General features: G+C 64.6%; 2 protein-coding genes across 2 annotated transcripts; both read right to left on the bottom strand.

Annotated features, from left to right (window-relative positions):
• Positions 1-27: 27 nt before the first annotated feature.
• FASTK (Fas activated serine/threonine kinase) lies at positions 28-10,084 on the bottom strand. Its single transcript, XM_053935106.1, has 10 exons — positions 9,982-10,084; positions 9,056-9,659; positions 6,343-6,813; positions 5,577-5,725; positions 5,149-5,365; positions 4,864-5,023; positions 3,812-3,903; positions 2,939-3,560; positions 2,512-2,626; positions 28-634 (listed from the first exon to the last, which is right to left on the bottom strand). Exons 2-10 carry the CDS (start codon positions 9,612-9,614, stop codon positions 548-550), a joined length of 2,472 nt encoding a protein of 823 aa, XP_053791081.1. The 5' UTR covers positions 9,615-9,659; positions 9,982-10,084; the 3' UTR covers positions 28-547.
• A 280-nt stretch (positions 10,085-10,364) lies between these two features.
• On the bottom strand, positions 10,365-12,405 carry TMUB1 (transmembrane and ubiquitin like domain containing 1). The gene is made up of 2 exons (XM_053947314.1): positions 11,910-12,405; positions 10,365-11,359 (listed from the first exon to the last, which is right to left on the bottom strand). Exons 1-2 carry the CDS (start codon positions 12,269-12,271, stop codon positions 11,005-11,007), a joined length of 717 nt encoding a protein of 238 aa, XP_053803289.1. The 5' UTR covers positions 12,272-12,405; the 3' UTR covers positions 10,365-11,004.
• Positions 12,406-18,747: the final 6,342 nt, after the last annotated feature.

The following is an 18,747-nucleotide window of genomic DNA, read 5'->3' as shown; positions in this document are numbered from 1 at the left end:
TTATTGGAAAGCTCCCCCTTCCCTAACACCCCCCTCCTCCGGGCCCAGGCCCTGGGAACAGCCTCATGTGCACACCCGCTCCCGGCCCTGCACAGGACCCACTGCAGCCCCCCGGGACCCCTGCGCCCCACGGAGGGGCCAGGCCCAGCGCCCCAGCCCAGACGCCGTGTTGGGAACACAGGGATAACCCCCAGTGCCCAGGGAAGCCCAGGCCAGGCCCAACAGCAGCAACAGACCGGGCTGAAGCGGCAGCACCGGGGCAGGGGGGCCGTGAGGGACCTTCCCCAGTAACTCCCCCCACCCCCCCCAGCACCCCTCAAGTCACACCCCAGCCCCCCATAACAGCAATAAATAATCTCACACTCCCCCAGCCCCACTGCAGGAGCAGGTGCCCACGGCCTGACCCCACAGCCTGACCCCCCGAGATGGGGAGCATCTCCATATCCCCCTGACCCCCGGGATGGGGGGCAGCTCCTTATCCCCCTGCACAGGGGAAGGGGCTGGCAGCACCCACCTGGCCCCCCCCCACACCCCCCAGATCCGTCCCTCAGAAGCGCAGCTCCCTCAGCTTCTGCCGCAGGTAGTGCTTGGCCTCCTCGATGCCACTCACCTTCTCCAGCTCCGTGTAGGGCAGCTGTGAGGGGACAGGGACGATGTCAGAGAGGTGACAGCATGTCTGGCCCCACCTGTATCCCCAGTGCCCCCAGCCCCCAGCCCCACCCAGCCTGCTGTGGTGGTGGGAGGAAGAACCAGGACGCAGATCCCTCCCTGGAGAAGGAAGGCAGCGCAGCTCCTGCCGAGGGCATGGACACAAGTGTGGACAATGGCATGGCATGTGCAGACAATGCCCAGCTCCAGGCTCGTCCAGCCTGAGCTCAGCCCTGGACAGGTGGTGCAGGCACACAGAGGGAGGAATCTCAAGCCTCACCCCACCCTCGAGCCCCTGTCAGCACCCTCCATGAAAGGTGACAGGGAACTGGGGGGACTGGAAACCCTGCGGGTCCAACAGCCCTGAGGGCACCAGCAGCACTCACAGAGCAGGACTGAGGGTCACTGGGACCCATGCTCCAGCCACTGGCAGCACAGGGCAGGAATAAAGCTTCTGAGGGCTGGAGCCCCTCAACCCACAGGTGAGAGCTGGGGGTGTTCACCTGGAAAGAGAAGGCTCTGGGGAGACCCTTTAGAGCCCCTTCCAGTGCCTAAAGGGGCTCCAAGAAGAGTTGGAGAGGGACTTAGGTCAAGAGCCTGGAGGGACAAAACAACGGGGAATGGCTTCCCACTGCCAGAGGGCAGGGATAGGTGCGAGACTGGGAAGGAATTCCTGGCTGGGAGGGTGGGCAGGCCGTGGCAGAGGGTGCCCAGAGAAGCTGTGGCTGCTCCTGGAAGTGTCCAAGGCCAGGTTGGACACTGGGGCTTGGAGCAGACTGGGACAGTTGAAGGTGTCCCTGCCCATGGCAGGGGCTGGCACTGGATGGGCTTTAAGGTCCCTTCAGCTGGGTCCCTGCTGTGCCTTCTGCAGGAGGGACACAGAGAGCCCTGGCCAGCACAGCCCAGCCCAGCCCAAAGACCAACTCAAGGGAGAGCTGGCCCTGCTCCAGCCTCACTGCTGGGCAGCTCCCAGGTGATTCCTCAGCAGAGTCACAGGATCTGGAGCTCTGCACAAACACGGGGCTCTGGGCTGCTGAGCTCTAGAATGAGGAGGGAGCTGTGGCTGGCACAGCCTGGTGGCAGCACGGAGTGAGATTGTTTGGGAAAGGGTGTGGGATGGCATGGTGGAGGCACTGCTGCAATCCTGGTCCTCTCTGCAGTGCAAGAGTGAACAGGACAGAGGGCTCATTTCCAGTGCCATTTTCCTCAGAAAGACTCATCCTCAGGCTAAAACCACCCAAAAAGTAGCACGTGGGAGCTGCACATCCTAAACCAACACCTGGAGTTTGCCAAAGGAGCTGCACACCTGAGGGCTCTCCCAGTCCCAGCATTCGGCAGGGAACCAGGGGTTCAGCTGGGGCTGGAACCAGGGCGGGCAGGGCTCTGGCACAGAAGGTGAACCGACCTCCCTGCAGCCCCCTTGGCACACAGGATCACAGGTCATCACATGTGGACCCATGTGTGTCCCCCCGCACCTGATTCCACCCTGAGGCCCCACACCTGATGCTGCCACTGTGGCTGTGTCTGCCAGCCTGGGCTGAACACCCTCCCCTTCCCCTTCCCCTCGCTCAGGTTGGGTCTTAGCTCACAGGACAGACTGTCCCTTGTCTCTGCTTTCCATCAGGGCTGGTGTCACCCACCAGCTGCATGGAAAAAGTCCTGCATGGGGTGGGGGAGGGCAAGGAGACATGAGGATGAGTCATCCCTGCTTCCTCTCACAGGGACAGCAGTGTTTACACAGGGGATGCCAGGTCTGGGCCCATCTTTCCAGGGGATGCCAGCTCTGAGCCCATCAGATGCCAGCTCGTAGCCCATCACCCGCTGTGTCCCCTGGCCCCGAGGAGGTGAGGCAGTCCCACTCACCTGCACCAGACAGTATCCCAGCAGCCGCAGGTGCCGGTCCCTCATGGCCCGGGAGCCCACCAGGATGTCGGAGTTCTGGCAGTAGTGCCACTTGTCATTGACCGACAGCACCACCCTGTACAGGGGACAGCAGGGAGTGCAGCGTCACCCCACGCCCCAGGATCACCCCACCCCATGGACCCCGCTCCTCGGCACCGTGGCAGCTGAGGAGCAGCACCCCAGCTGACCCAGACCCTGCTGGTGGCAGGGACAGCTGTGTCCAGCACCCCAGCGCACTGGGGACAGGGGTCTGCAGGTGCCACAGGGCACTGGGCAGGGAGGGGCCAGGGCCGAGTGTCTCAGCGAGCAGGAGGCCAGGGCAGTGCCAGGGTGGCTGTCCTGCTGAAAGGGACCAGGGACATTCCCGGGGACGTGGCCCCGCCCGTACCTCTGGATCTCCTCGGCTCCCTGTGGCCCTTCGCCCGGGCCCCGCTTGGGGCTGGGCCGGCACGGTGAGGGCGGGGGGCCGGCATCCTCGCTGGCTGGGGGGCTCCGCTCCTCAGGCTGCTCCTGGGCCTGCTCCCCCTGGAAGCAGCCGTGCTCTTGGCCAGGACAGCCGGCGGCCTCCTCCTCCTCCTCCAGGATTTTGCCGATGGGGAACTGGAAGAGGGAGGCGGTGGAGGTGCGCGGGGAGCAGTCGGGGGTGCCGGGCGGCGGCGCCGAGAGACACTCGGAGGGGCTGCTGAGCGTGGAGCTGCCCGGGCTGGCCAGGGACGGCTCCTTGCTCAGCCCGCAGTAATAGTCCGAGGGGGGCTGGAAGCAGGGCCCCCCCGGGGCCGGGCAGAGCGCCGGCAGGAACCGCCCGGCCCGGCCGCTCTCCCGGGGGCCTGGGGGGCTGCTGGGCGTCTCTGGAGCAAACGGGGCAAAGTCCTGCAAATCTGAGGTGAGGGCGAGGACGCTGGACCGCAGGGACATGGCGACGGGGGACGTGGCTGGGGGTGCCCTGGAAGCTGCTGGAACGCGCGAGAGAGGCAGCACTGTGCCGGAGCGGTTGATCCACAGCAGGAAGTCTGCGGGAGAGAGAACAGGGAACAGCAACTGATGGGACACGGGCTCAGGAACTCTGTGCCCCAGGTGGGACTCTGAGCCAGCAGACACAGGGGAACCCCCCTTCTTCAGTGGGAGGGCTCAGGGAGCTTTGTCCCAAAGGCAGTGTCACAGGGAAGGCAGTGACAAAGCAGCCAGAACTCATTCTGCCCCAAATGACCTCCCACCCTCAGCCCCCAGATCCCAGCGGGCAGCCCACAGCCCGGGGGGTTACCTGTGCAGTACCCAGGAGGCAGCACCTCGTCCTGCCGGTAGCATTCCTCCCCCACCAGCTGTCGCAGAGCCTCGGCCACCAGCCCCTTGTAGCTGCAAGGAGGGGACAATCAGGGGGGCACTGCAGGGGCTGGCATGTCCCCCCAGCACCGTTGGTGCTGAGTACATCAACGTGGAGATGGGAACCCCCAGGAGTGGGATGCACAGGCCTGGAGTTTTGGGCTCTGCTGTTGGAAGCCAAGAGGGGATGGGCTCCAGTTCCTTTTGCAGAAAAGCTCCTCGCAGTATTGGGACACCAAAAGCCCCCCAAAAAGGGCTGCCCAGCCCTGGCACCACTGCCCAGGGCAGGGGGGAGTCCCCATCTCTGAGCCACATGGATGTGGCACTAGGGGACATGGTCAGCGATGGCCTTAGCAGTGCTGGGGCACAGGTGGGCTCAGGGGCTAGGTGACCCAGCATTGTTATGACATTTTCATCCAGATGTGCAGTCCCTTCATGCAAGCACCCTTCCTCCTCCTCCTCCTCCTCTGCCCAGGTCCTGCTGGGGAAATGGGATGTGCAGGATGCACTTTCATAATCTGATTTTTTGCTCTCCTCATTGTCAATCTGAAAGCCTTCACCTGTACACCAGTCTCCTGACCTCCTGTACGTCCTGCTTCCAGCAGGTGGTATCCCCCAAAAAGCCTGGGGTGTGGTGAGGCTGGAGTGGCAAGAGAGAGGGCACTGACTGCGAGAATGCCTTGGGAAGGGAACCTCTGCACCCAGCTTCTGCCCCCCGCTGTTGGTAACTCTGGCTGGACTTGGAGGCCTTTCCAAACCAGTTCTCCCTGTATGAATATCACCTCTTCTTCACTGAGGTCTCCGAGGCTTTCCCAACCCAAACAATTCTGCAATTCTAAGTTATTCTGTGATTCTAGAGTGCTACCCCACAGGCTTTGGAGCTGCCATAGAAGCCTTCATGCTGGCACCACGTGGGATCCTGCCAGAGCAGGTGACAGACCCCCTGTCCCCGACTGCAAGGGACAGCAGGGCTGCTCCCCCTCGCCCCCTGACCTGTACTTTCTGTTGGCCTCGTCGGCGGTCAGGGCGTGCTCGAACATGAGGACGCGGTAGCGCGGGTCGAGGCGGGGGCCGCTGTACTCGCGGAACTCCAGCTCCACCGCCGCGTCCAGCAGCGACAGGTACCGGCGCACGATCAGCGCGTAGGGGCTGCCTGCGGGGCAGCGCGCATGGAGCCCACCGGGACCGGCACCCCCCGGCCCAGCCGCGCCGCCGGGGCCACCCTTAGCCCAGCTGGGGCTCTGCCAGCTGGGAGCGCCCAGCAACGGCCCCACGTACTCATGACATTGGTGATGAAGCCTGGGGAGAAGACCTGGTGCAGGACGGTCTGTGGGAAGTGGCTGAGCTGGAACATGGACATGAGGATGTTGACGGTGGCCAGTGGGGAGCTGCCGGCCTTCTGCTCCAAGATGGCCTCCAGCTTGGGGAAGAGCTCGCCGTGGTTGGAGGGGCGATAGTTCATCCGGCTGAAGGGAAACACCAACTTCTGGATCACCTGCGGCAAGAGAGGCGTGTGGGGCCGGGCTGGGACAAGGGATAGGCTGGGGCCACCTGCCCAGTGCCACGAAAAGACGGATGCTCAGAACCCACCTAGGACTAGGTGGACTAGGTGCACGGCCCCGTGTCCCCTGGAATGCCCCATCCTAATGGAGAAGGGCCATGGCTCCTCTGCCCGGGTGTGCCCACAGAGGTTCGTGAGCGCTCACCTTGCTGTCGAGCTGCTCGCCGCGCTTCAGCAGGAAGTTGGCGATGGTGTCGAGCAGCCGCGGCTCACGCAGCCGGTGCCGTGCCACGTACTTGGCGATGAGGGCCATGGTGTAGGGGGTGAGGTTCTCTGCCTTCCGGGGCAGCCACTCTGCCGAGCCAACACAGCGGGGAGGCCGTCACAGGGGCCAGCTCTGTCCCCACCCCAGGTCCTCTGCAGTCACCACAGCCCAGGCAGGTGGGAGGACAGGACCGGACAGGAGCACCAGTCCCAAAAACCTCAAAAGCCAGGTGGCTCCTAAAAACCCTCAGGTATGGGTCAGGTGAGAGGCTGAGGCAGATTCCTGTCATACGCAGCCAGAAGGCACAGATGGAGCACAGCTGGAATGTGCACAGGTGGGGCCTTCTGCAAAACCCCACCGAAACTCCACTGTGCCCAGCCTGGAGGCACCGTGGGAAAACAGTCCCTGAAAGAATGGGGGGCTCCTGGTCCCTCCCAGTCCCTAGAGGAATGGGGGGCTCCCAGCCTGTCAAAGGGCTGGGCTGTCAGTGACAAGGGTGGCCATGACACGGGGATCCTTCTGCTCCAGTTCTGCGGCTTAGCAGGGTCTCAGCTGAGGTTGCACCACCCAAACACGCCCAGGGCCAGGGAAGGCATCTGCGAGGCTGCCCCCCACCCGGCCAGAGGCCCCCATGTCCTCTGCCTGACCAGAGCCCTGCAGCCCCAATGCGCGTGGCAACGCCGGACCCCACCTGGGCACCCCTCACCTGCCATGCTGCGAATGAAGCGCTCCTGCCGGTTCTCGTAGAAGAGCTGGGAGCTGAAGATGGCCTCCAGGGCCTTGTTGTTGGCCTCCTGGGCACACAGGGCCAGCATCTCGTCCAGCAGCGCCAGCTCATGCTCCCTCATGGCGCTCACCTGGCCCAGCGTGTGCCGCACCAGGCGCAGGATCTTGCGGTTGTTGATGAGCTGCTGGTCGGAGGCCGCGTGGCCCTGCAGCGCCTGCGCCCGCAGCCGGTAGTAGGAGAGCAGCAGGAAGAGGGTCTGGGGGTGCCGCTCCTTCTCCAGGTGCCGCTCCAGGCTGCTGAGGCAGGACTCGACCAGCGGGTGGGGGCTGGAGGGGTGCAGCCGCATCACGCTGCTGAACACCATCGACACGTCCTTCTGGTTGAAGCGGCCCAGGCGGCTGCGGGACTCGTCCTCCAGCACCCGCACGAGCGGAGACTCCCCGGGCAGACCTGGAGAGCGAGGGGCACAGGCAAGGCTCAGATCCGGGCACGGCTCAGCCCCGTGGACACGCCTCAGCTCCACGGCACAAACACCTCCGGAGCCCGGGCAGGAGGCCGCTGCCATGACAGGATGGACGTGCTGGATCAGTGACCAAACCGAGAAGGGGTAGGGAGGGGAAGGCAAAGCACCGGCAGAACATCAGAGCATCCGCACCATGGCAAACACTGCGTGGAGCTGTGGGGTCATTCCCACCCATCCCACTGGAATGGGAGCCCTGCAGCTCACCCGCAGTAGCAAGGCTCATTTCCAAAGTCTCAAACATATCAAAGACAAGTAATTCACAGAATCCCAAAATCTCAGACTGTTTTGGGTTGGAAGGAACTTTAAATCCCATCCAGTTCCACCCCTCTGCCATGGACAGGGTCACTTCCACTAGACCAGGTTGCTCCAACCTGGCCTGGAGCACTTCCAGGGGCTCTGGGCACTCAAAAAACTCACCTTAAAAAGTTCATAAAAAAAAGTTGTGGTTGGAAAACAACTGTGACATCCCATGTGACCAAACTAAACCCTGTTTGTTCCAGCAGGGACTAATCCTTTGGCTTTTTTGACCTTCTCCTGTTTCCCAGCTCAGCTGTAGCTTGTGCGACCTGGCTCCCAGGGAAACACTTCCCTGCAGCTCGGGACGTGTTATCCAGGCCTGGGCACAGGCTCAGTGCCTTGGCTGTCAGGAGGGATCTCCTCAGCAGAGGCAAAGAGCACTGGGGGGGCCTGGAGTTCCCCATCACCCCAGGATTTGGGCGGGCACAGGCCGCAGGGCAGCGCAGGGCGAGTCACTGCGGGTTATTGTTAATCAGAGCTCAGCTGGGGGAACGTGCAGAATTGGTCTGAGCAGCCGCTTTGTTCCATAAAAAGGCCTCAACAGAAAGCTGGAGTTTGTGTTAATGAGGGACAAGGGGGCAGAACGAAGTGGGGGGCACAGAGGAGCTGTGGGGGGCCCAGCACGGGGAGCCTGGCGAGGGCAGCGGCGCCAGCAGCCCCGGCTCAGTGTCAACAAACACCCGGCGCCGCCGGCCTGGGGACGGCGGGCAGGACCGGCCCCCCAGCCCCGGCAGGGGCTCGGGTTACTGCGTCAACCACGGCCGGGCGGCTCCACCGAGCCCTGGCCCGGGAAGGCTGCGGGAAACGGGAACAAGAACAGGATGGGGGGAGCCACGGGCAGGAGGGCAGGCACCCGCCAGATCGTGGAATCCTGGAATTGTTTGGGTTGGAAGGGCCCTTAAAGATCATCCACTTACAACCTCCTGCCGTGACCAGGGACACCTTCCACTAGACCAGGTTGTTCCAAGCCCTGTCCAACCTGCCTTGAACACTTCTAGGGATGGGGCAGCAACAGCTTCTCTGAGCAACTTGTGCCAGGGCCTCCTAACCCTCCCAGGGAAGAATTCCTTTCCAATATCTCATCTAACCCTGCCCCTCTGGCTGTGGGAAACCATTCCCCCTTGTCCTGTCCCTCCAGGCCCTTGTCCAAAGTCCATCTCCAGCTCTCGGAGCATCTCCGTGGCCTCCTCTGGGCTTGCTCCATGTCTTTCTGCTGTTGGGCTTCAGAGCTGGAAGCAGCTGTGCAGGTAGGGCCTCCCCTGAGTGGGACAGAAGGGAAGAGTTCCCGTACTGCCCTGCTGTCCACTCCTCTTTGGATGTGGACCCCATCCCCTTCCTTGCAGCAGGAGAGCTTGCAGGGTCACCCCGGCCCACAGAAGGAGGCACCTCTGGGACGCAGCCTTCCCTGGAATGCAGCCCCGCGGGATGCAGCCTCCCCAGCTCAGCAGCACCCCAAGGAAGCTGCACAGGAACCCAAAGACCCCAAACCCTCTCTCCTACACAGCAACACCCGGTGACATGGGGCTTGTGCCCTCCAAGAGTGCAGCCAAACCCATGGTCTCCCCCATCGGTGCTCAGGTGTTTCCTGGTTTTCAGGGCTTGGAACTCCAGCTGGAACCAGATGGGCCCCAGGAGTGGCTGATAATCATCCTGCCAAGCAGGGCTGCCCAGCGTCGACCTCCTGGTCAGCTACGGACACTCAGCCCTCCTGCCCTGGAGGAGCAGAGCATCCCCGCTGAGCTGAGCCCCCCGAGCCGTGCCCAGAGCCCCACAGCTCCGTCTGCCACGAGCCCAGCACCACAGAAATGCCGGCCGAGCCGGCCCTGGCGCTGCCGCAGCGCTGTGCTCCCCCCCGAGACCCCCGGAGCTCACCCAGCGCGGCCGCCGCGTACAGGCAGTTGACGATGCTGAAGTTGTCGAACTTGGCGCAGCCGCTGACGATGGCCTGGCAGAGCACGTGGAACTCGGGCTGCTCCAGCACCTGCCCCGCGGGCCCGCGGCCGTCCCCAGCCCCCACGGGCGGCCCTGGCTGCTGCTGCAGGAGCTGCCCCAGCTTGTGAAGCGCTATGGGGTAGTGACTCGCCGACACCTTGCCCGGGTTCTGCGTGACCCAGCGGAGCACCTCGCCCACGCTGCGTGAGCGCTCGATCAGCCGCTTCATGGTGAAGAAAGTGTCGTAGCTCATCTTCTCGTGGATGAAGTTCCAGCTCTTCCTCTTGCCGTGGGCCCGGCCCCGGCCGCCGTCCGGGTGCACGGTGGGCAGCAGCCCATGGCCGTAGGGGTCCAGGGGCAGCAGCAGCCGCGGCCTGGCCTTGCCGGCGCAGCAGCAGGCGGGGAACATCGCGGCACCGCGGCGCTCACGGGCAGCCGGGCCCCGCGGGCCCGCCCGGGTCAGAGCGCGGAGCCATGGGCACAGCAGCGGGCACAGCATGGCGGGGGCGGCGCGGCGCGGGGGGCTCCGCGGCTCCGGAGGACCCTGCGGGACAGACCGGCGGGGGCGTGACGGGGGGAACCGCGGGACGGCCGGGGCCGGCGGGGGGCACGGCCGGCCGCTCCCCCCACCCACCGGGATCCCCGCCCGCACAGCCCCCCGGCACCGGGCCCGCCGCCCTGTCGGGGCCCACGTCCCGCCCGGCCCCGCGGTGCCGGGACCTCCCACCTGCCCGGCGTCCCCCGCCCCACAGCGCCCGCCCCTCTCCCGGGCATACCCCGACCTCCACCGGCACCAGGCCCGCCCTGGTCCCCTCCGGCGGGACTCCCTGCCCGCCCCCACCCGGCCCGGCCCAGCCCGGCCGTACATGGCGCTGGCGGCCGCTCGCTCCCGCCGCCACCGCCGCCGCTCAGCGCCGCCGGGACACGGCCACGGCCCGGGAGCGCAGCCCCGCCGCCATCTTCCTGCGGCCCCGCCCCGCGCGCGGCACTTCCGGGGCGGAGCCGGCGCGCGCGGCATGCAAATCAGCGCCGCACCTCCGCCAATGAGCGAGAGCTCCGCCGACAGCGGGGCGGTGCCACCAGCGCAGGCGCGCTACCGCCCTGCGGAGCGCGTGGCGGGAGGAGCCAGGCCCCGCCCCTCCCGGGGCCCCGCCCCTCCCGGGGCCCCGCCCCCAGCCCCGGTTCCCGGTCGCACGCTGCCGCCACCGCCCCGACCCGCGGCGCAGCACAACCGGGACGCCACGGCCGGTCACAGTCCTTCCGCTTTAATCGGAACGGCGGCGGGGGGCGGGACCCCCCAACACAGCATCGGAACCCCCGGGACAGTGGGGAGCGCAGCCACCCCCGGCACCGGGACCGCCTGGGGGCACGAATCCTCCCCCGGCACAGGCACCTCACGAGCGCATCCCGCCGGCACCGGGACCCTCGGCACGCCAGGGCTCATGTCCCTCCCCAGGCAGCGGGAGCCCCGGGAGCGGCCCCAGGGAGGGGCCAGGCCGCAGTCCCAGGAGGAGAAGCTCCGCGGGCACGGAGAGCAGCTCGGGCAGGACCGCAGCCGAGGAGCCTCTGCACGCCGAGCGCCTGGGGGGATGCTGCACGCAGGGACGGGGGGCAGCGGGACCCCCCCGAGGTAGCCGAGCCCCCACTGCCGCCACAGCCCCTGTGTGCAGACAGGGTGTGGGTGGCCTGCTCGGGACTCCTGGGCCCGTGGGGGACACAGCGCAGGGCCCAGCCCCCGCTTCAGGTGCAGCGGGCAGGCCCCACGTGCCCCCGAAACGCTGAGCGGGCTGAAGGCAGAGCCCTCCGCGCCCCCGGTGGGGCGGGCAGGCTCTGAGGGTCCCAGGCGTGGCTCCAGGTCCCGCGTGTCCCAGGCGCTGGGCCGGGCCGCGCTATCTGCGGTACATGGCGAAGGCCACGAAGGTGACGAGCAGGGTGAGGCCGGCCAGGCAGGTGGTGGCGGTGGCGGTGAAGACGTGTCGGTGCTGCAGCTGCAGGTACCAGAGCAGGGCCAGCAGCAGCACGAAGAGCGGCAGCGCCAGGCTGCCCACGCCCAGCGCGGCGGGCGCGGGGCTGCGGGGACCGGGGCTGCCGGGGGCCGTGGGGGCCACGCTGGGCGGGGACAGGTGGCAGTGCAGGACGCTCAGGTGGCCCAGGTGCAGCCCTGCCAGGCTCTGGGTGTCGTCACGCAGCAGCTGCCCCTGGTAGATCAACCGCACCTGCTGCTCCTGCCCCGGGAAGTAGGTCCTGGAGGAGACGGGGACACCGGTCACACCGCTGACAGGACAGGCCCCTCTGACCCACCTCCTGCGCCACCCGCACGGCTGAGCCTGCGTGTCCCCGTCAGCCGCCCCAAGCGTCACTTGCCAGCTCAGTTTCTTCATCCACATCCTACGAATGTGCCCACCCTGAGCCCCCGCCCTGCCCTGCGCACCTGACCCCGCACACCTGTGCCTGCCCCGGCTGTCACCTGCCGGGACAGTCCCCCCTTCACCCCCTGCCAACGCACCCACCACGGCCCTCCCGCCCTGCCCTGCCCGCACACCGCGCGTGCTGTGCCCGTCAGCCACCCCAGGTGTGCTCTGCCAGCGCGGGCTGTCCCACGGCCCCAGGGATAGGCACGGGCACCCGGGCACGGGCACCCAGGCACGGGCACCCGGCACGGCTACCCGGGCACAGGCCACTTGCCCCGGGACAGCGCTGTCCCCCGCCAGGTGCTGCGGGGAGGGGAGGGACGCCCAGCGGGGCCCGGGGACCCCCGAGCCGGGACAAGTCGCCCCCGCCCGCACGCCCTCACCTCTTGAGCGCACCCACGGTGTCCCCGGGGCGCACCCGCGCCAGGCGCTCCGTGTCGTTCAGGAACTTGAGCCGCAGCACCAGCGTGGGCTCGGCGGGGCCCTCGGGGGCGGCCGCGGGAGGGTTCCGGTGCCGCAGCCCCGCCGCCTCATCGGACGCCGCCGCTCCTTCGGCCGGGTCCGGGGCTGGGGCCGGGGTCGAGGCCTTGCGCTCGGCGGGGGCCGTGCTCGGGGCCGCCTCAGTCGGCGGCGCCGCGGGCTCGGGGGCGCGCGTGGAGGCCCAGGCGAGCCCCAGCACGGCGGCCGCCAGCAGCAGCGCGAACAGCAGCGTCACCTCATCGCCGACGCCCTCGATGAGCGCCATGGCGGTGGCAAGACCGGGGGGTCGCACCGGGAGACGGTACCGGACGGGCGCGGCCTCAGCCCGCGGGGTCGCGGGGAACCGGGGCCGGGGCCACGGCCGCACCGGGCCGGGCTCGGGCCGCCATCGCGCCGCTTCCGGCCGGGCGCGGGGGGCGATGGGACATGTAGTCCTGGCTGTAGGAGCCATAGCGGGGGTGGGGCCGGCGCGCGGAGCACGCCGGGAGTTGTAGTCCCGTCCCGGCGCCAGGCACGCCCGGTGTAATCCCGGTTACTTCCAGCGCACCGGCATTCCCGCTGTGATCCCAGCCCCTCTTAGACACTCCCGGCATTACTGTAGTAACTTGCGGTATGTTCCCAGACAGTTCCAAAACTGTGGTCACAGTTTTATCCCAGCATGGGCCCAGCTGCTCCAAATACGATCCCAGTTGCTGCCAGTATGGTTTCAGTGGCTCCTAGTGTAACTCTGAGTAACCCAGTTAACCCCAGTAGGATGCCATTTGTCCCCAGTGTAGTTCCAGTTGCTACGAGTCACCCCCAGTATGGCTCCAGTCACTCCCAGATACTCTAGACACTCCCAGGTTTAAATTCCTGCAGGTGTCACTTGGGGGCATCGGCAGGGGTGGCCATGGCCATGCTGAGGGTGGGTGGGCTCGGGCATCTCCAAGACTTTTCTACCCTCAGTGATTCTGGAGCTGTGAATCTCCAGGAGTGCCCGAAGCCACCTGCAGGCTCTGATTAAAATCTTTTCTATTAGGTGAAAAATTCTTAATTTTAGGTTAAAAATTGTTAATTTTAGGTGAAAATATCTGAATTTTAGGCTAGAAATTGTTCATTTTAGGTGAAAGATCCTTAATTTTAAGTGAAAAGTTCTTAGTTTTATGTTAAAAAATCTTACTTTTAGGTGAAGAGGTCCAGCCATGGAAATACTGCAACAGGGGTGGGGGAGATGGGAACAAAATTACTCTCCCCTAAAGGACAATTGTGGGTGGAAGAGAAATTCTGGGCAGCCCCCTGTCCCCAGGGGGTCCCCTGGGGGTGTCCCTTGCTGGCGTGGCACCGACATTTCCTGGGATAAGATCAGGAGGATTTTATCCTCCATATTATCTTTCCTGGGAAAAAAATCAGGGTGAAATCAGGATAAAACCAGGAGGCATCAGCGTGCCAGGGCAGCCCCCTCCTGCTGAGGGTATCTGGGGCTGGGGGCTCCCAGGAGGGAATTCACGGTTTCCGTGCTGGGATTCCGGGCGGGCAGGAGGGGCTGCAGGTGGGCGATCCCCGCTCCAAACGAGGCAAAACCCGTCTGAGCCGGGGCTGCCGAGGTGCCCAGCAGCTCCCGGGGCTGCCAGAGCGGTGGATGGGACACAGCAGCAGATTTGAACCGTGACTGATCCCTGCAGGCACAGGACTGGATTTATCCCTTCCCGACGCTGGAATGAGCCCGAATCCACTGCTGGAGGGGTTGTGTCTGCTCAGATTTGAGGGTTTATCCAGCGGTTCATCCCCTCCCTGATAAATCCAGTGTCTGGTTGTCACTGTGGATTTGTCTGACTTTTCCATCCTCCCAGCCTCAATTAAGAAGCTGTTTGATATTCCCCTGAAAGTACTTGCCTGTGTCATCCAGTCACCCTCAGCTTCCAGGAAAGCCGAGCAGACTGTGCTCCTTAACTCTGCTGCCGAGGAACCAGGGGGTGTTTGTGTTGCCGTGCCCAGGGTGCTCTGAATCCCTTGGAATTTTCAGTGCTCTCCTGAAGGACTGGTGATCTAAAGCCATGGCCAGTCCTGGAGGTGGGAACGCCCTGCCCTGCCCTGCCCGGGCTCCACAAGCGGCAGGGGGGTGGTCAGCAGGGTGGGGACCCCCGCAGTGGCACCCAAAGGTGTCCCAGCCCCTTCCTGCAGCTCTGCCGTGCTGTGATGGGCGGCTCTGTCCTCCCGGGGCACAGGGGAACCCAGCAGTGCCCGGCCCCTGGGCTGGCACTGCTCGGGCCAAGGAAGACCCTGAGGGGCTGGAGCGTGTCCCGGGAATGGAGCTGGGAAGGGGCTGGAGCCCCAGGAGGGGCTGAGGGAGCTGGGAAGGGGCTCAGCCTGGAGAAAAGGGGGCTCAGGGGGGACCTTGTGGCTCTGCACAGCTCCTGACAGGAGGGGACAGCCGGGGGGGTCGGGCTCTGCTCCAGGGAACAGGGACAGGAGGAGAGGGAACGGCCTCAGGCTGGGCCAGGGGAGGTTTTGGATATTGGGGAAAATATTTTCAGGAGAAGGGCTGCCCCTTTGTGTTTCTGCTGTGGTTCATGGTCCCCTCCTTCTGGTTCCTTGTTACTCACTATTTCACCTTTCCTTAGTGTTTCTCCCTGTTTTCTCCCATGACTGGGCTGAGCCCCCTCCTGTCCCACAGGCCTTGCTGGCATTGTTGGCCCTGAGCTCTGTTCAGGACCCCCACAGTGCCCAGGGGGTTTAATCCACCTTGTTCCATTTTCAGCCTCTTTTCCCAGAGCCCACATATTCGGACAGTCCAGCTGCTCCGGGGTTGTGACCAGAGAGGGGTCACAGAGGGATCCTGCCCCATTGGGGCACTGGGGACACCAGGACACCACCCCAGACACGGATGTCCACCCTGTGGTGTCCCTGGCTCGTGCGGAGGCAGCGCTGATGGGACCCAGCCAGCCCAGAAGAGGATCCCGGGGCCTTTCAGTGTGCAGGCAGACACCTGGAGTGGAACAGGTCCCAGCCGTTGCCACAGTCCACGGGGTGGCCTGAGGTGGCCGATGGCATCGCGGTGGGTCACAACAAGGGGCGCAGAGAGCCGCGGTCCCGCGAACGCCGGTCACCCTGCGAGGCCAGCAGCCGTGTTGTGTCCTTGGCACGGCACGGGGACGTGAGCTCTGCGTGGGACACTCTGCTCCTCTCTGCTCCCCACCTGGAGCTGCGCAGAGCCTCGTGGCAGGGACGCAGCGGGTGCTCCGGCCGCTGAGCAGCGGGTGTCGGGTTTGCGCTGCGCAGCCGCGCGGTGCGGAGCTGGATGGGATTAACGGTGCAGCGGTACCCCCGTGCTCCAGAGCGAGATTAGAGAGCCACAGCTGTTCCGGGGAAAGCTGCTGGCTGATCCCCAGCCCAGAGAGAGCTGTCCCTGTCACTGGAGGGTGACACTAAACACCTCTGTCCCCCAAACCAGTGCTGCCATGCAGCAAAGTGCCGATGCGTTTGGAACAGGAGCCGCAGCTCTGCTGGGTGCACAGGAGGACAGGCAGACCGAGCTCCCGGAGATGGATGGAGTTTCCTGCTCCCCTTAGTCTGGGAAGAGGAGCAGGGTCCCCAGCGGGGTCCCCCCGGCTGTGCTCTCAGCTCTCCCAACAGAGATGTCTCCACAGAAAGAAAGCCCCGGGTTTTATTGCAAGACTGATCAAACACCTCAGTGTCCCAGGGCCCCGAGAAGCCATAAAGCCCTGGAGAGCCCCCAGGACCTCCCTCTCTGCCTGTTTTGCTCGGACACTGACTGAAGCTCAGCTGGGCCTTGGCCTCCCTTCAGCTCTGTTCTGGGGGTGCTGCTCCCCAGCCCCGCATCCTGGGTGGACATTGGGAGTCTGCTGTGGGGACCCTCCTGCTGCCCCACATGGGCCCTGGCACTGTCTGGTGTCACGGAATGCTTTGGGTGGGAAGGGCCCTTCACACCCATCCTGTTCCACCCCACTGCCATGGGCACCACAGGTACCAGGGTGGCTGGTCTGGGGGTGGGAGCAGCGGCAGGAAAAGGAGGGGGAGGAAGAGGAAGAGGAGAAGGAGGAGGAGGTAGTGGAGGAGGTGGCAGCTCCTCTTGGCAGTGGCACCGGTTTGAGGCACTCACGAACTGCAGCGTCAGATGGAAGGGCTGCAGATGGAGCAGAGAAAGTTCAGGATCTGAGAGTGAAATCCATCCTGAAAAGCAGTTTACATCTTCAAGTGGCCTGTGTCTGCAGAAGGCAGGTGGTTGCCCATCCCTGAGGGAACGTTTGCTCCTGAAAGCCTCGGCTTGTCCCCACCCGCTCCTGCCTTTTCAGCATATTGAACTCCTCTCCTGGGTTTTCCCATCCCTTTGCTAAGCCCCAGCTCCATCTGTTTGCTCTGCTCTCTCTGCACCTCTGCGACACTCCAGGCTCCAGTTCCCCAGTACTGGTCCCAGTGCTGACTGGGGGTCTCGCACCACAGGGGCCAGAAGGGACAGGGTCCATAAGCACAGGCCTGGGCTGGGCAATGCTCCATCCCGTGTCCGCCCGTGTCTCAGCCCTACCCTGTGTCCTGTGTCCTGTGTCCTGTGTGCTGTGTCTTGTGTGCTGTGTCCTGTGTGCTGTGTCCTGTGTTCTGTCTGTGCCCTGTGCTCTGTGTCCTCTGCCCTGTGCCCTGTGCCCTGTGTCCTGTGTCCTGTGTCCTGTGTCCTGTGCCCTGTGTGCTGTGTCCTGTGTCCTGTGCCCTGTGTCCTGTGCCCTGTGCCCTGTGTCCTGTGCCCTGTGTCCTGTGCCCTGTGTGCCGTGCCCTGTGCGCTGTGTCCTGTGTTCTGTCTGTCCCCTGTGCTCTGTGTCCTCTGCCCTGTGCTCTGTGCCCTGTGTGCTGTGCCCTGTGCCCTGTGTCCTGTGTCCTGTGTCCTGTGTCCTGTGTCCTGTGCCCTGTGTGCCGTGCCCTGTGTGCTGTGTCCTGTGTTCTGTGTCCTGTGTCCTGTGCCCTGTGTCCTGTGCCCTGTGCCCTGTGTCCTGTGCCCTGTGTCCTGTGCCCTGTGTGCCGTGCCCTGTGCGCTGTGTCCTGTGTTCTGTCTGTCCCCTGTGCTCTGTGTCCTCTGCCCTGTGCTCTGTGCCCTGTGTGCTGTGCCCTGTGCACTGTGTCCTGTGTCCTGTGCACTGAGCCCTGTTTCTTGTGCCCTGTGCTCTGTGCCCTGTGTTCGGTGTGCTGTGCCCTGTGCGCTGTTCCCTGTGCCCTGTGCCCTGTGCCCTGTGTCCCGTGTCTGTGTCCTGTGTCCTGTGTCCTATGTCCTGTGTCCTGTGCGCTGAGCCCTGTTTCTTGTGCCCTGTGCTCTGTGCCCTGTGTTCGGTGTGCTGTGTCCTGTGCCCTGTGTCCTGTGTCCTGTGTCCTGTGTCCTGTGCGCTGAGCCCTGTTTCTTGTGCCCTGTGTTCTGTGCCCTGTGTCCTCTGTGCTGTGCCCTGTGCCCTGTGTCCTGTGTCCTGTGCCCTGTGTCCTGTGCCCTGTGTTCTGTGCCCTGTGCGCTGTGCCCTGTGCCCTGTGTCCTGTGCCCTGTGCCCTGTGCTCTGTGTCCTGTGCCCTGTGCTCTGTGTCCTGTGCTCTGTGTCCTGTGCCCTGTGCTCTGTGCCCTGTGCGCTGTGCCTGTGCGCTGTGCCCTGTGCGCTGTGCCCTGTGTCCTGTGTCCTGTGTGCTGAGCCCTGTTTCTTGTGCCCTGTGTTCTGTGCCCTGTGTCCTCTGTGCTGTGCCCTGTGCACTGTGTCCTGTGCCCTGTGCCCTGTGTCCTGTGCGCTGTGTCCTGTGCTCTGTGTCCTGTGCCCTGTGTCCTGTGTCCTGTGCGCTGTGCCTGTGCCCTGTGCGCTGTGCTCTGTGCTCTGTGTCCTGTGTCCTGTGCGCTGTGCCTGTGCTCTGTGCCTGTGCTCTGTGTCCTGTGCTCTGTGTCCTGTGCGCTGTGCCTGTGCCCTGTGCGCTGTGCTCTGTGCTCTGTGTCCTGTGTCCTGTGTCCTGTGCGCTGTGCCTGTGCTCTGTGCCTGTGCTCTGTGTCCTGTGCTCTGTGCTCTGTGTCCTGTGCGCTGTGCCCTGTGTCCTGTGCCCTCTGTGTAGTGTCCTGTGTCCTATGCTCTGTGTCCTGTGCCCTGTGCGCTGTGCCTGTGCCCTGTGCTCTGTGTCCTGTATCCTGTGTCCTCTGCCCTGTGTCCTGTGTCCTGTGCCCTGCTGGGTGGTGGGAGGCACAGGGACCGTGGGATCTGTGCTGGGGGGTGCTGGTGGCCCAAGGAGAGGCGAGCTGTCAGCTCAGGATGGCCTGTAAACAACCCGGGGGGGTAAACAGCCTGTAAACCCCCTGGGCGTGGGGGACGAGCAGCCGGGGCTGCAGGGCCGGGCGGGCACCGCACATCCCTGCCAGGGGAGAAGGAAGAAGAGCAAGATAAGAGGGAGGAGGAGCAGGAGGCGAAGGAGGAGAAAGAAGAGGAGGAGGAGGCAGGGGATGTGGGGGTGGCCAGAGCCCACCTGTCAGGGGAAAGCCACCTCTACCGATAGGGCTGCTGCTTCAGCCAGGTGAGGGTGAGGGAGGGATGAGGGATGATGTCCCCTGCCTCACCAGGGATAAATCCTGGAATCCCTGACTGAGAGGGTGACGTGGTGGAGGCAGCTGCATGTGGGGTGTCTGGACATTCAAAGATGCTGAAATGGAGGCAATTTATAAATGTTTATGTGATAACTGACTGAGGGCAGGGTTTAGTGTGATTCTGGGGAGAAATTCTTCCCTGTCAGGGTGGTGAG

This window comes from Vidua chalybeata, chromosome 1 (genome assembly GCF_026979565.1).
Source record: "Vidua chalybeata isolate OUT-0048 chromosome 1, bVidCha1 merged haplotype, whole genome shotgun sequence".
Taxonomy (NCBI): domain Eukaryota; kingdom Metazoa; phylum Chordata; class Aves; order Passeriformes; family Viduidae; genus Vidua; species Vidua chalybeata.
Note: the sequence above shows the minus strand (reverse complement) of the source record. Positions and strands in the feature narration are given on the sequence as shown.